This window comes from Mustela putorius, unplaced genomic scaffold (assembly GCF_011764305.1).
Source record: "Mustela putorius furo isolate JIRA1106 unplaced genomic scaffold, ASM1176430v1.1 tig00001059_pilon_pilon_pilon, whole genome shotgun sequence".
NCBI lineage: Eukaryota > Metazoa > Chordata > Mammalia > Carnivora > Mustelidae > Mustela > Mustela putorius.
In genome coordinates this window covers 4,401,265-4,421,108 of record NW_025421553.1, presented here as the reverse complement: position 1 = coordinate 4,421,108, position 19,844 = coordinate 4,401,265, and the positions used below count along the sequence as shown (strand labels likewise).

Sequence of the window (19,844 nt, the reverse complement as noted above, 5' to 3'; positions counted from 1 at the left end):
TTACTCATAGGTTTTTGCTCTTTAAGGGTTCCAATTTAAGTCAGGAGATTGTTCCAGGGCCCCCTTTCTTGACAGACCCTAAATGCCAACTTCTGTTCCCTCCATCCTGTGAGATGGCCAGAAGCTGTGTTCATCTTCTCAGTTAGCTACTAATGTCAAGTCAGTAAATGCACCAGTAAATGCCTTTAAAGGGAAAGCAGAGCCATCTGATGTTAGATTTGCTTTGCTGGGTTTTTCTTCTCTCCTGGATCTTAGTTCCTGAAGCCTCACCTCCTTGGGAACTCTCTGATGTCTTCAAATATATTCCTTAAAAATATGTTATTTAGCTTATCTTCGTTGTGCTTTCCTGGAGGCTTATTTACCTCACTGTTGCTGAGAACAAAAAATCAATGTATTTGATTTTAAAGGTCTTTCCCAGACACTAGTGCATTTTCCTCTTTTATATCAACCCTTTGGGGTAAGGAGGATGAAAAAGCATTGTCCCCGCTTTACAATACAGCAACTGAGAATGAGGAAGGGTAAATGATCTTCTTAAATCTGGAAGTCAGACCGTCTTCTGGTCTAGCTCTGCTTCCTCATGTGATCTCACTGTCTTTCTTATTAAATCAATTTAGTCCCTTTCAAATCATTTCCAAGAAAGTAAACCATTGTTTATTTATGGAGAATCCATACTGCATTTGTTGGTCCTATGCAAAGCTATATATGTATCCCCACTCAATCACTCTTCAAGTGTTTTGAGGTATTAGTCTTTTTTTTTTTTCAAGAGAATAAACTGAAGAAATTAAGTCATAAAGTCAGTCTTGAAACTCATGTCTATTTGACTAAAAGTTGTTTTTTTTTTCAGTTTTCCAAACTGAAAATATTCTTTTTGAAAACTGTAACTGGTCAATGAGCAAGAGAAGTAGTGGCTACATTTGGGGACAATGCATTTAGCCTATTAATCACCTGATGGAGAGTATATCAGTCCATATAGTCATCTTTACTTCAGCATTTCATGGCTTTTACTATTGGTGGAAATAAAATTTTCAGGACGTTGTTAGAAAAAATTCTAGAAATGGAACTTAGGGTTTTTGCTTACCCAGTCTCCATAGAGTTGTGCCATGGTTGGTATTGAGATTAACCAAACTCAGAACACATATGAATTTATAAAGACTCTTGTGTCAAAAATTGGTCATTGATGTACTTGTTTATTTTTTTTTTTTTAAGATTTAATTTATTTATTCAAGAGAGAGAACATGAGACGGGGAGGGTCAGAGGGAGAAGCAGACTCCCTGTTGAGAAGGGAGCCTGATACGGGACTCGATCCTGGGACTCCAGGATCATAACCTGAGCTGAAGTCAGCTGCTAAACCAACTGAGCCACTCAGGTGCCGTGATGTATTTGTTTAAAGTAAAGATCTGTGAAATACGGTTGTCTAAGAAGGATAATGAATCACTATAACAAGGACATTTTTCCCCCATTTTATTTTATTTTATTTTATTCTTTTCAGTGTTCCATCATTCATTGTTTATGCACCACACCCAGTGCTCCATGCAATACGTGCCCTCCTTAATACCCACCACCAGGCTCACCCAACCCCCTACCCCACTTCCCTCCAAAACCGTCAGTTTGTTTCTCAGAGTCCACAGTCTCTCATGGTTTGTCTCCCCCTCCAGTTTCCCCCAACTCATTTCTATGAGGGCCATTTTTGAGAGCCTATTAGGGTCCTGGCAGTGGTGGAGCGTTTTACTAACAATGATCTCATTTAATCCTCACAGCGACACATGATATATACATTTTATAGACCAAATAATGAGGATCAGAGAGGTCCATTAACTACTGTTAGGTCACTCAGCTTATATTGGATCTAAAACAACAATTAAATGAGATTGGACTCAAGTATGTTGGACTCCAAAGCATAAGATTATTCTACCATGTTATGCTGCTGCTATGTAAGCAAATGCAAATACTCTTAGTACTTAAAAATAAAACTTCAAATTAATAATGTAACATTTTATCTTACTTAAGTGTTGACTTAATTATTAATATGTATAAAATTGTTTTTCAACCGTTGGAATCTTAAATACATCTTCTCTTTATGCAGTTCTTTCTGACTATATGTGAAGAAAACGTATACTTTGTTTTGGACTAAATTTATTGTCTTTCTAGAAGGTGGGCTATAAAGGGAAGGATAAAAATGAGGTAGTAGTAGGAGACAGAGGATAATTGGAGGCTTATTAAGTATTTTAAGCTGCCACACTGGGAACACATTAATTTGCTGGTAGGAAGGAGCCTACAAGCTGGAGAGGTAGGAAAATCTATGTGAGAAGGACTTATATTTGGAACAATATCCCAGGGAAGACAGAATAAGATTTGGAATCAGATGAAAGGATTTCTTTAAAATAGAAAAGTTTCTCTCTTCTTCAGAAGCAGAAAGAATCAAGAGACAGAGAAGGCTCAAAGGACCCAGAGTAGTCACAACAATGTTGCAAAAGAAGAACAAGGTCAGAGGACTTAACTTTTGGGGCTGGGATAATTCTGCTCTACTTACAAACTAGTAAGTAAGTTAGCCTGTTACACTTCCATGGGTGTGGAAAAAGATATGAGTCTCCTGGATCAGAAATGAAGGACTTGACTACTCATGGCACAGCAAGCATTATGGGCATCACCAAGTTTGTGTCATTTCCCTTCACCCTGCAGATTCCATGGGGGGCGGCACAGCAGGCTTGGGCGGATGCCTGCACATAGAGTGGCTGTGTTCCAGGGGAGAAAATAATTGTATATAAACTGGCAAATGAAGAAACAAAATGTACAATTTCATTCATCCATGAAAATAGTGTTTCTTTGATATTAATGAACCTCAAAAACATCATGCTAAGTAAAAACAAACAAACAAACAAACAGGAAAGACTACATCAAAATCAGGCTCCCTGATTTTGTGCCCAAAGGACTGTGTTTATGTCCCAGTTATAGCATGTATCATCCCCACATGAAGATTTATGTCAAATCTGTGGCCAGCTTCTAGCACAGCTGAATATATCTTTTATATATAAAAGATATTGGTTGATATTTTTGGTTTTTATACCTAAAATGTATGATATATCTATATGTACTGATGACATATCAGTATGATATATACTGGTATGATATATCTTTTATGTACTGATTCTTATTTGTATTTCTTTTTTAGTTCCTTGTCCTCATTTATTTATGTATTTTTTGTCTTGTGATACTGTGGTTGCCTCTACAAGCCCTAATACACCTTTGGGAGATGACGATATTATTGAAACATAGTTTTAGGGTCCATATTGCATTTTTACTTTCCCTCTTCTACACTAGGAGCCCGTTGAAGGTGAAGGCAATGTGCTCCCGTTAGCGTAGTAGTAGTAGTGAGAAGGGAATAAAGGTGGGTGGTGAAGCCCCGGGGCCTTACAAGATAGAAATGGCTTCAGGGAGGAATAGAATCTTTGAGCTGAATTTTAAGTGAGAAATCAGAAGTTAGCAGGTAAAGGGTAGCAGGAAGGGTAAAGGGATATCCAAAAGCAGAGCTCTTTGGCGGGATTAAAAATGAATTACCTAGTGTCCACTTTAGAAACTGTTTTAGAAAGAAAGCAAGCAGTTGCTATGTATTTTGTCAAATGAATGACTGAATAAACTCTGTGCTCTTGGACAATTTACATTACATCTTTGAGTCAGGCTTTTCTTTTACATTATAAAAGAATTGGGCCAGGGCTCCCTTAGGCCCATTCCCAGGTCTACAGTTTGATTCAACCTCCCCTTCCTCCTGTACCATCATCTCCCTGACCAGCACTCACAACTCCCTCACTCTCTCCGTAGCTTTCAAATCTAACAGTGTCTTATATAGTGTCTTACATATAGTGTCTTACATATAGTGTCTTATATATAATCTTATATAGTGTTTTAAATAGTATCTTAAATAGTATCTTTGAAACTATTTTTTTAAGCATATGAATTTAACACTCTTCAGGAGATTTCTCAGAAAAAGCATCAATATAGACTAAGATGCCATCGATGAAATGTGAAAAGACAGTGAATGAAGCTTATAAAGGATTGATAGATTTACACAAGGTACTGCAGAGTTCACTTTAACATATATAACAGCAGATTGATGTACTGGCAACCCTTAAGACTTAGTTCCTGAAACTCCTATCTGGGACTTTTACCCTATGTCATTTGATCTTTCGGTACACATTGTCTTCAGACCAGTGTCTTTCTCACAAAACCTACAGTCATCTAATAGTACCTCCATTTGAGAAAAAGCTGTCATTAATGGGGGGAGCAGTAGAGCTCCTAATCTACGTGCCAGGAAACCTGAGGGCCTCGGGATATGATCAGATTAGAGCTCTTCAGCTGCATCATTGCTGGTGCTAACTGCCAGGCTGGAGATGTGTTCAATTCAATTTGCAGCAATTAAGGTGACAGCAACAAATGCACAAAAGTCATATTTCCAAGCAGGTCCATGGAGAGAAACAGGCATTGCCTGTGCTTCTTCACCCTGCAATTTTAAAATGATGAGAAGGAAAACAGTTCCAACAGTGGGGAAGAGGAGCATGTGCTCCCACACACCCAGCAGTGGCAGTAAAAGGATCTGTTGAGGACGAAAGTCCTGTGGAAGTCAGAGAATCAGCCTGGGAACACCTCCCCAGTGTATTATATTTCCTTCCCAGATCTCCAGATAACGGTTAGGCCTATTAGTGACTGAGGGGCCTGTGCAAAGGTCAGAGAGAGCTCAGGGTAGCTTTTTGGGTCCTGTTGTGATTAAAACATCCTAGGAGAGATTTTGTTTTTAGCCCTGGGTCTTCTAGCCCAGTTCACAGTAGAATGATGAGAAATTTTGCTGTATAGCAGCAAACGTCATGGCCCTGGGCCTTTGAAAACAATCTTAAGATGCTGGAAACATCTTAACTGCTTTCTTATTATTTTATAGAGCATGAAAAAGAAATTAGTTTGCTAAATCTGAGGAGAAATAGAGCAATAACTATGTTTAAGTATAAAAACCAAAAATATCAACCAGAATTATCCTATTTTCTATAGCTCTAAAACCCTTGCAATAATTGAATATTTCATTGCTCCTAAAAGTTGAAGACATTAGTATATTTTGTGTCAAGCTATTAAACTCTTGGTGTTATGCACATGGCAATTTGTTTTTTTTTTTTTTAATTCCAGCTAAAATTTTGCATAAAAATTCTGTTGCCTCATGAAAGAAATGCTGTATTTTGCTCAATTTGAATCATTTTGATTTTATTTAAAATAAGTTTCTAAAAAGATCATGTTACTAACTCTGAATGTATTCGGTTTTTATTATTATTATTATTATTATTCATTTATTTGAGAGAGAGACAAAGTGAGAGAGCATGAGAGGGGAGGTCAGAGGGAGAAGCAGACTCCCCATGGAGCTGGGAGCCTGATGTGGGACTTGATCCCAGGACTCTGGGATCATGACCTGAGCCGAAGGCAGTCGCCCAACCAACTGAGCCACCCAGGAGATCCTCTGAATGTATTCCTAAGACCAACAATAACCTTTGTATGTGTTGCATTTTGCTTAGGGAAGCATCTCTATGGTAGCTCTCCCTCTGGATTGATAGCCAGTGGACTTGTAATGAGCATCACTTCCCAGTCCAGTGCTCTGTTCCCCATGTGAAGGAACCTAGGCAAAGGAGCTACTCACGTGTCCACAGTCTGAAATTTCTCTGGCACCTATTCAGTTGGCAGTTATTATTGATTCTATAAATATTTACTGACTGCCTACTATGAGCAAGGCTTGGAGCTAGGTCCTATGGGTGATGAAAACAACAATCTAGTGAGAAGGCTAAGAATTTTCCCACAATAACCTGCAGAAGGCATTGGCCAAACACACATACTATAGTCATGCCCACATGAAAAAGATTGCAAGACTTCATTTTCCTTTGCTTGATTACTAATGTCTTCACTTGCAGTCTTAGCTGTAGATTATAAATCTGCATTTGCAGCTTGAGAAGTTCTCTGTTATTGACTGACCTTTCTAGTCAGCCATAAATGGCCTAGGTGGTAGCTCAACTGGTAGAATACTTAAAGTTGAATATCTGGGTTCCATCAACCTAACTCTGTAACACTCTGATGAACATATCAACTGGGAACAAAAATTCCTTTGAGCAGGAGCCTAGAAGAGGTGTGGTTAAGTTCTAAAAGAAGGGCCATGTTGTGGCAAGCGGAGTTCTTGGGGATTGGGTGGGGAAGGCACCTGCATTCTGTACTCCTGTCCCATATATCTACTCTAGAGAGATTTCTGACAACAGAATTTATAAATCCTTTGGCTGTACAAACCTTAGTATAACATGTATTACATCTATGGTGATGTTTTTGTTAATAACTTTTGTACTATCTGTAGTCTCATCTGGGGCAGGACGCAAATCTTATAGTTTTTAAACTTTTTTAAAAAAAAGATTTTATTTATTGATTTGTCAGAAATAGAGAGAGAGCACAAGCAGGGGGAGCAGCAGGCAGAGGGAAAAGCAGGCTCCCCACTGAGCAGGGAGCCCAAGGCAGGACTTGATCCCAGGACTCCAGGATCATGACCTGAGTCCCAGGCAGACACTTAACCAACTGAGCCACGCAGTCTTTCCACAAATCTTACTCTTTACCAATTCAGCAAATAGGTGGCTCACAGAAATGTTGGTTATGACTGTGCCCTCCACTGTCTCTAATTCTCACTATAGTGCTGGTCCTTTTTCTTAGAACAATCTCCTTCCTCTCCAGTCTCTACTCTTCCACATCTATCCCACTCCCAGCCCCTACCCTTTCTGCAACTAGAAAAATTTTATGTGCCCTTGAGGTCTGAGCTGAGATAGAGCTACTTCTGGAATCCTTTTCCCACCCTGCACAGCCACCAGAATAGATCACTGGCCCTCTCTACAAGCTCTCAGGTCATTTTCTAATATCTCTGCCATAGCATTTAACACAGTATGTCAATTGTTGTCTGTCTGCTTATACCAAGAGAAACCCCATAAGTGCAGAGGCTGTGTCTGGTTCATTTCTAAATGCCCAGCATGTAACAGTATTCCACAATATTTACTAAATAGATGAATGAATGGACATATCTGTTAGAATGTATCCTTTTTATTAGCTAGATGAAATATTTTACTAACTTAACTTATATTGTGGAAAATTAGTGAGATTTCCATCAACCATTCTTACACCTACTACTCTTCCCTCTATCCCACCTAAAAACAGGTCCCCCCAAAATTCACCCCTTTACCCAGCCAGTCCCTAGACATACACATAAGGTCACATTCTGAACATAAGCACTTAACTCTAAGATATACCCAAATGAAAATGCATAAACATCATATTTAGGCCAAAGCTTGAGAAATCATAATAAATCAGAATATAAGGAGCAATCTCTAGTGTGTGAAGCATTGCCCCTCTAAGAGGTAGGGATGTTCATAAGAACCCCTGTATTTAACAGACAAGGAGGATTTCTCATCAGAGATGCTGCACATGGTTGTGCAAGTTGGCTCTGTACAACCCCAAGGAGTAGTGCTTATGTAGACTAAGCCATGAGGAGCACCCCTAGAGGGGGCACCACAAAGCAGTTGTAATAAAACTCTAGCCTTGGTGAGTGGCCATGGGGAAAATCCACCCTGTTTTTTGCAGGCCAGAAGTAACTGATTTTATCCTCTTCTGGGGAGAATGGGAGGTGGAAAGAAAGTTAACTATTGGCCATTCCTTCCCATCATTTTTGTAACAACTCCCCTCCTTTAAAAGGACTGGGGAAAGCCAAGCTGCTGAGAGTGCAGGTGCCACACACACAAAGGAGACATTAATTACATTTGAGTTGGTTGATGGATGTACTGCAAAATCCACATTTAGAACAAAATGCAGGAGACGATGTAGTTGTAGCCAAAGTTCTCAACCTACCCTGACACAGTAGTCCTTCTTTTCCTCTTCTCTCATGCTTAATTTTAAAATGTTCAGAAAGTATAGTGCAAGTAATTTCTTTTAATTAACTGTTTAGTAAGTCCTCTACTTAATCATGAATTGGAAGAATTTGTAATCTTGAAACATTGTATGAAAACTGATTTTCAAAAACTAATTAATAATGATTCCCTGAATACTGTAACCTACTTTCACATTTTATTTGAAATGTGGTTCATAACAAGTATTCAATAAATAAAAAGGTGAGGAAGAATATTCCATCTTTCATATTTTGAAAAGATAATGAGTTGGTGTTTCTTGACAATGTTCTGAATAATTGAATGGAAAAAATAATTGAAATTTTTTGGAATCTTGATTATTATGGTTGTTAAGGTATCTTCTTATATATATATTTTTTTTAAAGATTTTATTTATTTTTTTTGACAGAGAGAGATCACAAGTAGACAGAGAGGCAGGCAGAGAGAGAGAGGAGGAAGCAGGCTCCCCGCCGAGCAGAGAGCCCGATGTGGGACTCTATCCCAGGACCCTGAGACCATGACCTGAGCCGAAGGCAGTGGCTTAACCCACTGAGCCACCCAGGCGCCCCCTTATATATTATTTTATATCTGTTTTTTTTTCTGCTTTTCCTCATCATCCATCCCCTATTTTGGAAAGAGTCTATAGATTTTTAATTCCAGCTTCTAATACCAACTACTTCAAGAACTTATAACTTCTTACCACAACATTAAAAAAAAAGAATGGAAGATACTTTCTAAAAAATAAATGTGCTATTTAAGATATTAACACTCTAAAAAATTTCATTGCAAAGCTATAAAAAATGTTCAAGTTTGACTCTTACATGTTTTGAATTGACCTTTGTCAGACTTTTCACAATAAACCTTTTGTCAGCTGAAAACATCTTATGCAGGTTGGTAATCTTTGGTGTTGTCAAAAATGTGTTTTCTCTTGAAATTTTGGGAAGAAAGAAACAGCAACAGTGTGGTTTTCCAGTCTTCCGAAGTATCCCTATATAGGACAGAAGAAACAAAAACTTATAGACAATATCTATAACAAAACCAGGTGACAAGGCTTCCCCATGAAGCCTAGAAAACATGTGAATGAGGACAAACTAATAATGATTGCAGGAGCTTCATGGTATTAGCATCTATGTTAGAGGATCCAAGAAGACACTGATGAACCTAAGAATAGGAGAACACTCAAATCTCCAAAGTCTCCATATCATTGGGAAGCAGAATGGGCCAATATAAGAACAGCTGAAATTGTGAGAGCTTTTTGCCACCCAAATTTCTGAGAAGCACAAGGGCTACACCCACAATAAGGTCTGAAGACACTAATGCAGTTAAGGCCCTATGAACTCCTGAAACTAATATATGAAGCCGCCTTGTGTACATTAGGAGAAACTGCTGAAAAGAGACTCCAATAACCAGAGCAGAGATGTGTAGAGGCAAGGGAATGAAGTTTCAGATAGAAGAGAAGAGATCTCAGAAAGTATGAGGTCATAATTTTGAATGCTTCATGAAAACAATCAGTCAAGGGCCATGAAACTAGAAAAGATAGCCTGACCCATCACTCTTTCAAAATGGTTAAGAAAACCAACTTTGCTTAAAAATAAGCAACAACAGACAGGGGTCTCCATTAATTGCAATAAAAATGATTATAAGAGCATAGAAAATCAGCATGTCAGGATGATATGCCCACAAAACAGATAAAAGTATAACATGATTTACAGAAAATTAAAGTTAACATTACTTAATACTAAACTTGAGAAATTCATAGAAGAACAATATAAATCAAAAGTAGAAAAACTCACAATACACACCCCCAAAAAAGAAAACCAAAGTGATGGAAGAAAACACATACAAAGCATTTTAATTCAGGAAAACATTCCCGGAATTAAAATGGGAAAGATTTAAGTTAAAAGAAAGATCCCTTAAAGGAAAAGAAACTTTCCTTGTCCAGATCCATGCAAAAAGAGGAAGTCATTTATCTGGAATAGAAAGCCAGCTGGAGAAACCCACACCTGGGAGGCTCAGTGGCTTAAAGCCTCTGCCTTCGGCTCAGGTCATGATCCCAGGCCCCTGGGATTGAGCCCCACATCGGGCTCTCTGCTCAGCGGGGAGCCTGCTCCGCTCCCCCCACCCCCTGTCTCTCTCTGCTTGCCTCTCTGCCTACTTGTGAATTCTGTCTGTCAAATGAATAAATAAAATCCTAAAAAAGAAAGAAAGAAAGAAAGAAAGAAAGAAAGAAAGAAAGAAAGAAAGAAAGAAAGAAAGCCAAGTGGAGAAAGAGGAGAGCATTAGGGGAAGGAAGGAGCAGCAAGGAGCTCCAGGTAAAAGGAAGAGAAGAGAAAGGACTAGTCCAATTATGTGGACCTTATTTGGATATGTCTTCTAACAAACAAATTTCAACATGTCCAAGACAGTTGGAAATCTGAAACACTGTATATTTGAAAATATTAAGGAATTATAATTTATAGGTATGATAATGACATTATAGTTATGTCTCAAGTCCTCTATACTTTTAGAGACAACACCTTATTTATGAATGAAATTATGTGATGCCAAATATTTGCTTTATGATTAAAAAAATAGGATGGGAAATAATTGATTGGATAGATAAAACAACACTGGCCATGAGTTAATTGAAGCTGTGTGAAAATTACAAGGGATGTTTCATGGTGTGTTGTCTACTTGGTATATATTTAACATGATTCTCAATACAGAGTTTAAAAAGATTTTTTTTTCTCTTGTCCTCAGACAGGATGGACAGTTCAAGCCTAGGCAAAATAAATGTGTTTCATTTTCCTAAAGAGACCCAAGATTGCTAAAGTATCAATTTATGGAAATGTTTCCCCTGGTGTTACGCTGACATGTTGCAATTGTTCAGATGCATCTTCCTTAACGTTAATTCAGTTAACTTCTTTAAAAAAAAAAAATCCACTCCCCTGAACCCATGTGTCTGAGAAGCATTTCCTGGTTTTCTTTTTAGGATTGTGGAGAAGGGGTATTATAGTGAACGAGATGCTGCAGATGCTGTTAAACAAATCCTGGAGGCAGTTGCCGTAAGTATGAATTGACAGCAGTAGTGTAATGCTTGGTAATCTTTTCTTTGCACAGAATCGTCCCTTAACAAGTGCATGTCTGTAACCAGCCATAGCATTTACAGCAAAACAGTAAGAAATGCTTTGCAAATCTTAATTAAAGGAAATAACCTACCTGTCTTTCCAACTCCTGTCCTGTGATACCAGCCTCCACATGAGCTGTCAGATTGTTCTCATCAACCCAGAGGATTAGATTCTGCTGCAAAGGGAGAAAAAAAAATCTCATCTTCAAGAACTATTTTCTGAGGAAATATAACTTTCTAACTCAAGGAAGTTGGTGACAAGACAGAAAACTAGCAAATAGGCTTACCCACACTACTACACTACCCATATATCCCAGACTACACAACATGACGGGTATAGTAACATAGGCAGGATATTGCACAGTCGTTGGTTTAAAACTCAGACACTGCCTTTATTCAGGGATTAGTTTGAATTAAACTGTACCTCATACCCTAGCCAAATTATTTAACTAAGTTTAGTGTTTCCTCATTTGTAAAGTGTGAATAGTAACCCTACTCATACGGTTGATTGTAAGGATTAAATGAGATACTGCACATAAATAGTTTAGCATACAGGGGTGCCTGGCTAGCTCATTTGGTGCAGCTCTTGATCTTGGTTTGTGGGTGTGAGCCCCTCGTTGGGTGAAGAGATTACTGAAAAATAAAATCTTTAAAAAAATGCTTTGTAGACAGTACATTGAATACATTTATCTTTTCTCTTGATTGCTCACACACTGAAAGATGCAGTCCTCCTATATAATGCCATAAGTCTGTTAAAATAATTTCCCATTATTATGAAATCAAGTCAGACTTTGGGGCTTATAGTCATTCTTCTCTCATTCTTTCCATTTCTTGAGTTCATTTTTCTATTGTTTTTGTTGTTTGGTAGGGAATTGGAGGAAAGTAGAATGTGATAAATATAGATCTGGGAGCACAGAGGTTCTTGATTTTTCTTTCAAGACAAGAAATACGGGAATTCAAGTGAAAAATTCTGACAATTTTATTTTTTTAGGGAAGAAATATAAGTTAATGTTTTTAAGGAGAATGAAGTTTTATAAGTTAATGATGGAAACTATCCACCCACATTTACACAAAAATGTAATTTTGAGGCACTTGTTGGATTGAATTAATAAGGAAAAGTTTGCCTAGATAAAACAGGCTCCACTGGTAAAAACCTTCCCATCTATTTAATGGTGTCTAATATGTGCTGGAACACTTTGGTGATTCATTCATTGAATATAAAGTCAGAACAAATCATTCTTTGAACAAATGGGGTGAAGCCCAAGGGGAAATGTTTATCTGTGTTAAAGAGACAAATCTCGGGGTGCCTGGGTGGCTTAGTGGGTTAAGCCTCTGCCTTCAGCTCAGGTCGTGATCTCAGGGTCCTGGGATCAAGCCTGGCATCAGGCTCTCTGCTCAGTGGGGAGCCTGTTTTTCCCTCTCTCTGCCTGGCTCTCTGCCTACGTGTCATCTCTGTCAAATAAATAAATAAATAAATAAATAAATAAATAAATAAATAAATAAATAAACTTTTTTAAAAAGTTGTGGGTTTTTTTTTAAGATTTTATTTATTTATTTGACAGAGATGACACGTAAGCAGAGAGGCAGGCAGAGAGAGTGAGAGGGAAGCAGATTCCCTGCTGAGCAGAGAGCCCGTTTCAGAACTCGATCCCAGGACCCTGAGATTGTGACCTGAGAAGGCATCGGCTCAAATCACTGAGCCACCCAGGTGCCCCAAAAAGTTTTTTTAAAAAGAGACAAATCTATAAAATATATCCAGAATTGAACTATATTCTTTTGTTTGGAGTCAATTATATAACTAAAATCATCATTCAATATCTTGAGAAACCAGCCACAAGTGACCAAAGCATATGTCCTATGAATTTTACCCCCAATCAAAACAGGAGGGAGGGAAGAAGGAAGGGAGGGAGAGAAGGAAGAAAAGAGGGCGGGACTCTGACATTTAACTAGCCTATATATCATTGATGGAAAGGAAACAGTTTTTGCAATCTGCGTAAGATGGCTAGAGATAGCAGACCTGTGGTCTAAGGAAATCCACAATTGAGCTTGGTGTAGACCAAGTTCAATTGGCTTTATAGCCTAGTCTTTCCAAATTATTCCTTCCTGTAAAAGTGGTTTGGTCTTTTTGCTGTAGTGGGGCATAAAAAGTTTGAATTGGGGTTGGAGCTAAGCAGAGAGGCTGCCTTGGAATTTTACTCTTAAGTACACAATGCAGCTCCTGATTATCTGAGTATTGAATTTCAAATTCATCCTCTTACCATACCCAAAATAACCACTCCATTTCAGATTTTTCATCAAATACAGTATAGTTACCGTCCCCGGTTTCCTAAGCTTGTCAATTTGGCAATGATTTTTTAACTCTTCCGTGACTTTCTCCCCTCACATTCACCTTCTTAACTTCAGCTGGGCCTTCCTTCTACTGCCCATGAACTTAGACCTGCTCCCTACCATGCTGTGACTGCTCCTGTTGGGCTTTCTTAAACAAAACCAACCAACCCAACCAAACCAAACCATTTCTAGTTGCTTCCTGTTCCTGTCCTTAAAAATAGGTCTAGAATTCTCTTTTGCAGTCCCTGTTTTCACCTTGTCCCTTCTGAGTTCCGTAATGGCAGTTTTCCGTCTTTCTTAAATACCCATTTAAAAACTTCATTCCTCATTACCACATGCAGTAGATTATCTAGTTAAGCAAACATGCTTGCAGTGGCCCACCATCACTTTACCCAAATCAGGCGGGCAGCTAGTATGACAGCTAAGAGTACTTTGGGATTCAGACAGAACTGGGTTCAGTTTCTAGATGTGAGCTTGGCCCCAATCACTAAACACTTCTGAGCCTCAGTTTCCTCATGGAAAACGGGCATAATATTCAACCTAACAGAGTTGTCGAAAAGACTAAATAAGATGAAGCCTGGAAGTCAGAGCAATATTCAAAAGAGAGGGAAAAGGACAAGCAACTTCAGACTCCACACATGCATGTAGAGATATATTAGATGTTGCAAATTTATAAGTAGGTGTCTACTCCTCAGCTAAATACTAAAATCAAAAACAATTGACAACAGTCACCGCTCAGTAACTAGTTACCAAAAAAGTAACTGAAAATTTATCAAAATAGGAAGTCACTATTCCATTTTGCCTTTCTAGAAACTGATACATTTGGTGAAACATCCTTACTATCATTTTTCTATTCATTTCATATGAAACAAAGCTTTATAACTTGATCCCATTCATGAGATTCTTTTCTGCTCTCCTACTATCACTTAATTCTTTTCCTGTTATTCAAAACACACCTTCTTCAATATGCTCTTTCTGGTTGCCTCCATTCATTTAGGTCAGCTTTTGATTCTTTTGGCTTATCACAGTGGGCATGCTTCAGTTTAGTGATACCTCAGGTAGCTGACTGACAGAAGTCTGTTCTCATTCAGTGACTGAGAAATGAATGCTCTCAGCATCAGACTTTTCCACCTATTGGAGTTATAACAATTAAGGAATAAAAAGGTTGCCCAACAGGGATGCTCCAGATAGGGGTACCCTACCAAAAAAGGAGGGACTAGACCTCAACTCTATTCCAGATTTGCAGAGATGGCTTGATTAGTCTACTGCTAATCCTCAGTTTAAAACAAACAAACAAAAATTGTTATTCTACCTACTAAGAAAGTTTCAGTTTAATAAGTAGGTTACCAAACAAAGGGAACAAAGAGAGAGAGAGAGAAGCAAACTGAGAAACAGACTCTTAACTATAGAGGACAAACTGATGGTTACCAGAAGAGGGTGGGCCCATCGGGGCCACAGGTGAAGGGGATTAAGAATTCACTTGCTGTGAGGAGCACCGGGTATATGGAAGTATTGAATCACTACATTGTACACCTGAAACTAATATTACACTATATGTTAACAAACTGGAATTAAAGAAAGAAAAACTTAATAACAACAAAAAAAAGAGAAGTAAGAGCAAAAAAATAAATTAGCACATTCTTTAAAGTCACTCTTTGAAAAAGTTTTATAAAAATCACATTTCTCTGAATGCTACAATTAGGGATTAACTTAGAAAAAAAATCAACTTAGAAAAAAAAATTAAAGTCATTTCCTTAAGTGTTTCCACAGGTAGGAAGCAAGCAATTTAAAACTTGTGGGAAGTGGCTGACATTTATGAAATAGTTTATTGTCAACTACATAGCTATAGATAGCTATAAAAATAGGACAGTTGGGAACTCAAAGTAATCAGTGATACATCTCACATTTCCTCTGCATCACACACTTAGAAGACTATATCTAGGCTGGCTTTTGAAAGCAGAGAGGCAGAAAGCTTAAAGATTGAAAAGTTCTTGGGAAATATGTTGTGGGGATAATTATACCCCTTAGGTAACAAATCTGGCAATCCTTCTCTTCCTCCCCACTTCACCCTAATTCTTGCCCCAAATATTTCACAGTATTTGTCTGACTATAATCTTGCTCCTTCTGCTTTTTAGCTTTAAATAAAATTTTTGAAAGCTTTTAAAGTGAATTTGAAAGATGTTTCCCTCTTTGAGTTTGAATTCATCCAGTTAGTCTTTGAGGGCAGATCATTAAGCTTTCTTGAGTGTTCTATCTTCCTGAAATGAGTTCCAGGTAGTCCCAAATTAGATGGTCTAGGTCAATCTGGACATTCTGGAAGGGTCATCATGTCCTCATCTGTCATAAAGCACAATGCCAAACCTTATAGCCTTCCTTTTCCATTTAGTTAAAAAAATAACCAGGGTCATATTCCATCACCACCGACATCTCTTACTGTTGCTACCACTGCTTGTCCTTTTCTTGTCCCCCCCGATATCCTACTGTTCCTCTGTTTCCAAAAAAATCACTGTCTCCCTTTTTTTCTCCACTCTTGACGCCATTTTCCATCTTTTGCTAGCCATAGCTTTTTAGGTATGTCTTAATTTCAAAGTCATGACTTGAGAACTTAGAGAAACGTACATATAGGGTATATATTAAATTTAATAGAAGGAAATTTAATAGAAGAAAATGGTTAAAGAACTTAAATATGTCTGCTACCCTAGCACATAGATTTGGGGTTAGAATTTTTTTTTTAAAGATTGTGATAACGGGGGTGAAGAGATGCAAACAAAAACATCCCACCCTTGAAAGTTATGGAAACCAATATGGCATCTCAATGTTGAAGTAAAACAGGATGTGGACATGATTATAAGGACGTAAGAAAAGATGAAATAATACAGGGTTCTTTAGATAAAAAAATTTTAAAACCTGTAACCTCCCTTAAAAAAGAATAGATTTACTGTATTAAAGAATTGATAAAGAATTGATGACTAGATACTGAAGAACTGGAAAGGCCAAAGGGGAGTACTAAACTAAGGTACCGTGGAGGCAGCACCTGTGGGAAGCAGCCTCCCCTCAGACTGAGGGGAACAAAACAGAGTGGGAGACGATTAAAACTTAGACATGTAAAGGAGGTGTGATGAAGGCTTACTGCTTGACTGGTGCTGGTTTCTAGTCTCTGACCCAAAGGAATTGCCCCCAAAGCTGGCACTTAAACCTTAAGTCTAGCCAGCTAGTGCTGGTGTTGCTGAAAACAAACACCGGCTGGTTCCAATGCTGGTGAGCATTGGAAAAGCTGCAATCAGCAGCTGCTACCAGAATGCTCTGCATGGCAGGGTGAAAACGTGTCTTTAGGGTACATGGGAATAACAAGCAGAAATACAGGCACAGAAAGCAAATAGGACTGAGGAAGTCCCTTTGTGCTCTTCCAGCCTTCCACTCTCTCCCTAGTGCCCTCTAATTGCAGAGCCAAACAGGAAGCCAGCAGGAGAAGGAAAAGTAGAGCTTCTAATTCAAGTCTCAGCTTCAGAAAGTAGACTGTAGAAGGGTGATTTACTGTTGAGAGCTAATAACAATAAATGCTACAGGAATTTATTTGAAAACAAAACTAAGTTTTCCAAGTTCCTATTGCTATTCATAGTCATCTAAAACGTTGTCTTTACTAATGTGCATTAAATGGTTCTAGAAGTCAATGAAATCAAAATAAGTACAACAGTATTGAAATAAATTACTGTCTATATTTAATACTGAGTACTATGCTTGATTATCAACTTTGTATTATTTGATACATTTAAACCATCTTCCACCTGACTTCTTATTCTGTTGGCAGAGTCATTGTACCTTTATAAAGATGGAAGATGTCAGAACATTTTTTCCTGGCCTCCCTTGAGGCCAGGCAAGGGCATATGACCTGATCCTCATCAGTGAGCTCTGATGGGCAGTCTGCCTGTGGGTTCTGGGGAAACTTCTCAGTAAAAGGAGACTCAAGGAAGGAAAGGTCATCTCTCTTTTTCACAGGCATAGTCATGTCTGCATATGATGCAGAAAACTGCTTTTTCTGACTTGTGCTTAATAAGGAAAATATAACTGTGTTGAAAAAAGCAGAGAAAAAAGTACACACCATTAGAATTCTCCTCCTGCTTGATACCTCTTAGAGGATAATAAGTTTCTCAGTATTTTTGCCACTTTAAATTGTATAACCTAGGGGCGCCTGTGTGGCTCAGTGGGTTAAATCCTCTGCCTTTGGCTCAGGTCATGATCCCAGGGTCCTGCGATCCAGCCCCACATCGGGCTCTCTGTGCAGCAGAGAGCCTGCTTCCTCCTCTCTCTCTCTTCTCTCTGCCTGCCTCTCTGCCTCCTTGTGATCTCTGTCAAATAAATAAATAAAATCTTTTAAAAAAATTGTATAACTTGTTATTTGAAGCTGTAAGATACTGAACTTCTTGAATAAACTTTTGAGTATACACTAATACCAATTCTGTGGTCAGAGCAAGTTGTATAATTTTCCATCCATCCAAACATAACACATAGGGCATAAAAAGATTCTCATCCCACAAATTTCTAAAAACTGAATTTCACTGAATATCAAACACACACCCACACACTGCTAAATCATGAGGTTTAAGGTTATTAGCAGTAGCAAGCTTGCTTCTGATACCTGTTCTTTGTTTTTGTGAATATTGTTCCCGCTTGGGTTCACTTATTGTCAGTGAAAAGATTCTGAGAGTTCAATTAAGCAATGAGGCACTGGAACAGAAAATGTGAGGTTCTTTGTAATTTGTTTTAAATCTACCAGTTGCGATGCTATTTCCATTTCTTTCTGGGGAGGACTTTTCCTCTTGTTATTCATATCTGAACACTGATCTCTGGGGGATGGATTTTAATGTAAGGCTCAAAGTGCTGAAACATTATAATGATAACTTTACCAGTAAAAATAAAAGTAGTTATACATTCTTACTAAAAATTGAGAGACCACAATTATTAGAAAATAAATAACAGATAGTTCTGTTAATGTTCTAATATTTTGATTTATAAACACAGAATAAAGCAGAGTAGTTGTTCAGAGCATTTTATTTATTTTTTTTATGATATTTTATCAGGAAAAGGTTTGTAACAAAAATAATCTATATTATGAATATTATAGCTCACTATTAGGAAACTGGGAAATCTAGAAATAATTCCTAGGAGGGAGAGTATCTTTCTTATTAGATGTTTCTGTACATCATTATCAGCAGTGATAACGATATCATAATTGTGTCAGATTCCATCTAAGTAGCTTTCTCTCTCAAGTTCTGGGAAAATCACAATTCTAGGAATATATATTAAGAAGCTTACTAGTTTATGAGGCAGATAGACATATAAGCACTGTAAGGGCCTATTTAGCTAAAGTGATTCCATCCGGTTAAATAGTGATTTTGTTGTTTATGTAGTAAAACTTAAACTGACCCTGCGCCCCTCCCAGGGGACTTACTTAAAAGCAAATCCCGGAAACCAGTCCCAGGTAACAAACCCCAAATACAAGGGCGGGTCAGGCCAGGTGGAGACATCCAGTGGGGCATGCATACTGTCTCCCTAGCTACTAAGGAGTCGTCAGCCCTGCCTTTTGGGTGCCGGTGCTGACCAAGGTGATAGTCTAGTTCAAATATTTACTATAGGGTAAATTATGATTTAATTGGCCACTTGTGTGTGACCTAGCGTGACTGTGCAGCTTTCTCTGTGTGTTACAATCTCATTGGCCACCTGTGTGTGGCCAGGCTCAATCACATGGCCTTTGCTCTTTAAAAGTTAGTCGGTAAGGCAGGGAGGGATCACCCTCTCTATAAGAGGTGACCCCGACGGGTTGGTTTGATTCTCGATGCTTGGCGCAAAATAAAGCTTTGCTTGACCTTCACTTTTTATCAGTCTCGCTCCTTTGATTACGGACCTAACAGCACAAGGCTATAAAATGACTTATGCGCATCTGTTGCTATATTTTGCAGATTAGAGAAAGTGAAAGTTATTTAATATATCTAGAGAGAAACTGAGTCAGAAAAATCTTGCCAGAGGAAGTTATATCTGAGTTGGGTTTTAAAAAAATATATCGTTTAATAGATAGCCAGTATGAAAGAAACAATTCCAGAAAAACTCCTTTTCTCCTGCAGCTTTTTAGGGAACATAAGACTAAATGTGCAAAGACATGAACAGCTGGTCTTTGACTATGGCGAGAACTGGGGCTTGAGAGAAGTGGAGAGCCCATCCTGAGGGGTTTACATGACTTTCAAAAGAGGTTCACATGACTTTGCGGATGAAGAGATGTGAGGGACTTTTGCTACTGGATCTTCCTGATGGCAGCATGAAGCCCAAAAGCAGGGAGGCCAGTTATAAACATACAGCAAATTCAAGTCAAGAGATGAAAAACATCTGAAGGGACATGGTTTGCGATTATACAAATGAAATGTGCTACCAACTAAGCCCAGAATTCCCCTTGAATCTTCTTGATCAATATTAGTGAATGTTACATA

At 38.2% G+C, this 19,844-nt stretch overlaps 1 protein-coding gene across 4 annotated transcripts in view; it reads left to right on the top strand.

Annotated features, from left to right (window-relative positions):
• Positions 1 to 19,844, top strand: part of CAMK4 (calcium/calmodulin dependent protein kinase IV) — a 232,289-nt gene that overhangs the window by 145,136 nt on the left and 67,309 nt on the right. For all 4 annotated transcript variants that reach the window (XM_045087141.1, XM_045087140.1, XM_045087142.1 and 1 more), the window contains one exon: positions 10,903 to 10,975. In XM_045087141.1, the coding sequence (XP_044943076.1) occupies positions 10,903 to 10,975 (73 nt within the window). The remainder of the gene's footprint in view (positions 1 to 10,902; positions 10,976 to 19,844) is intronic.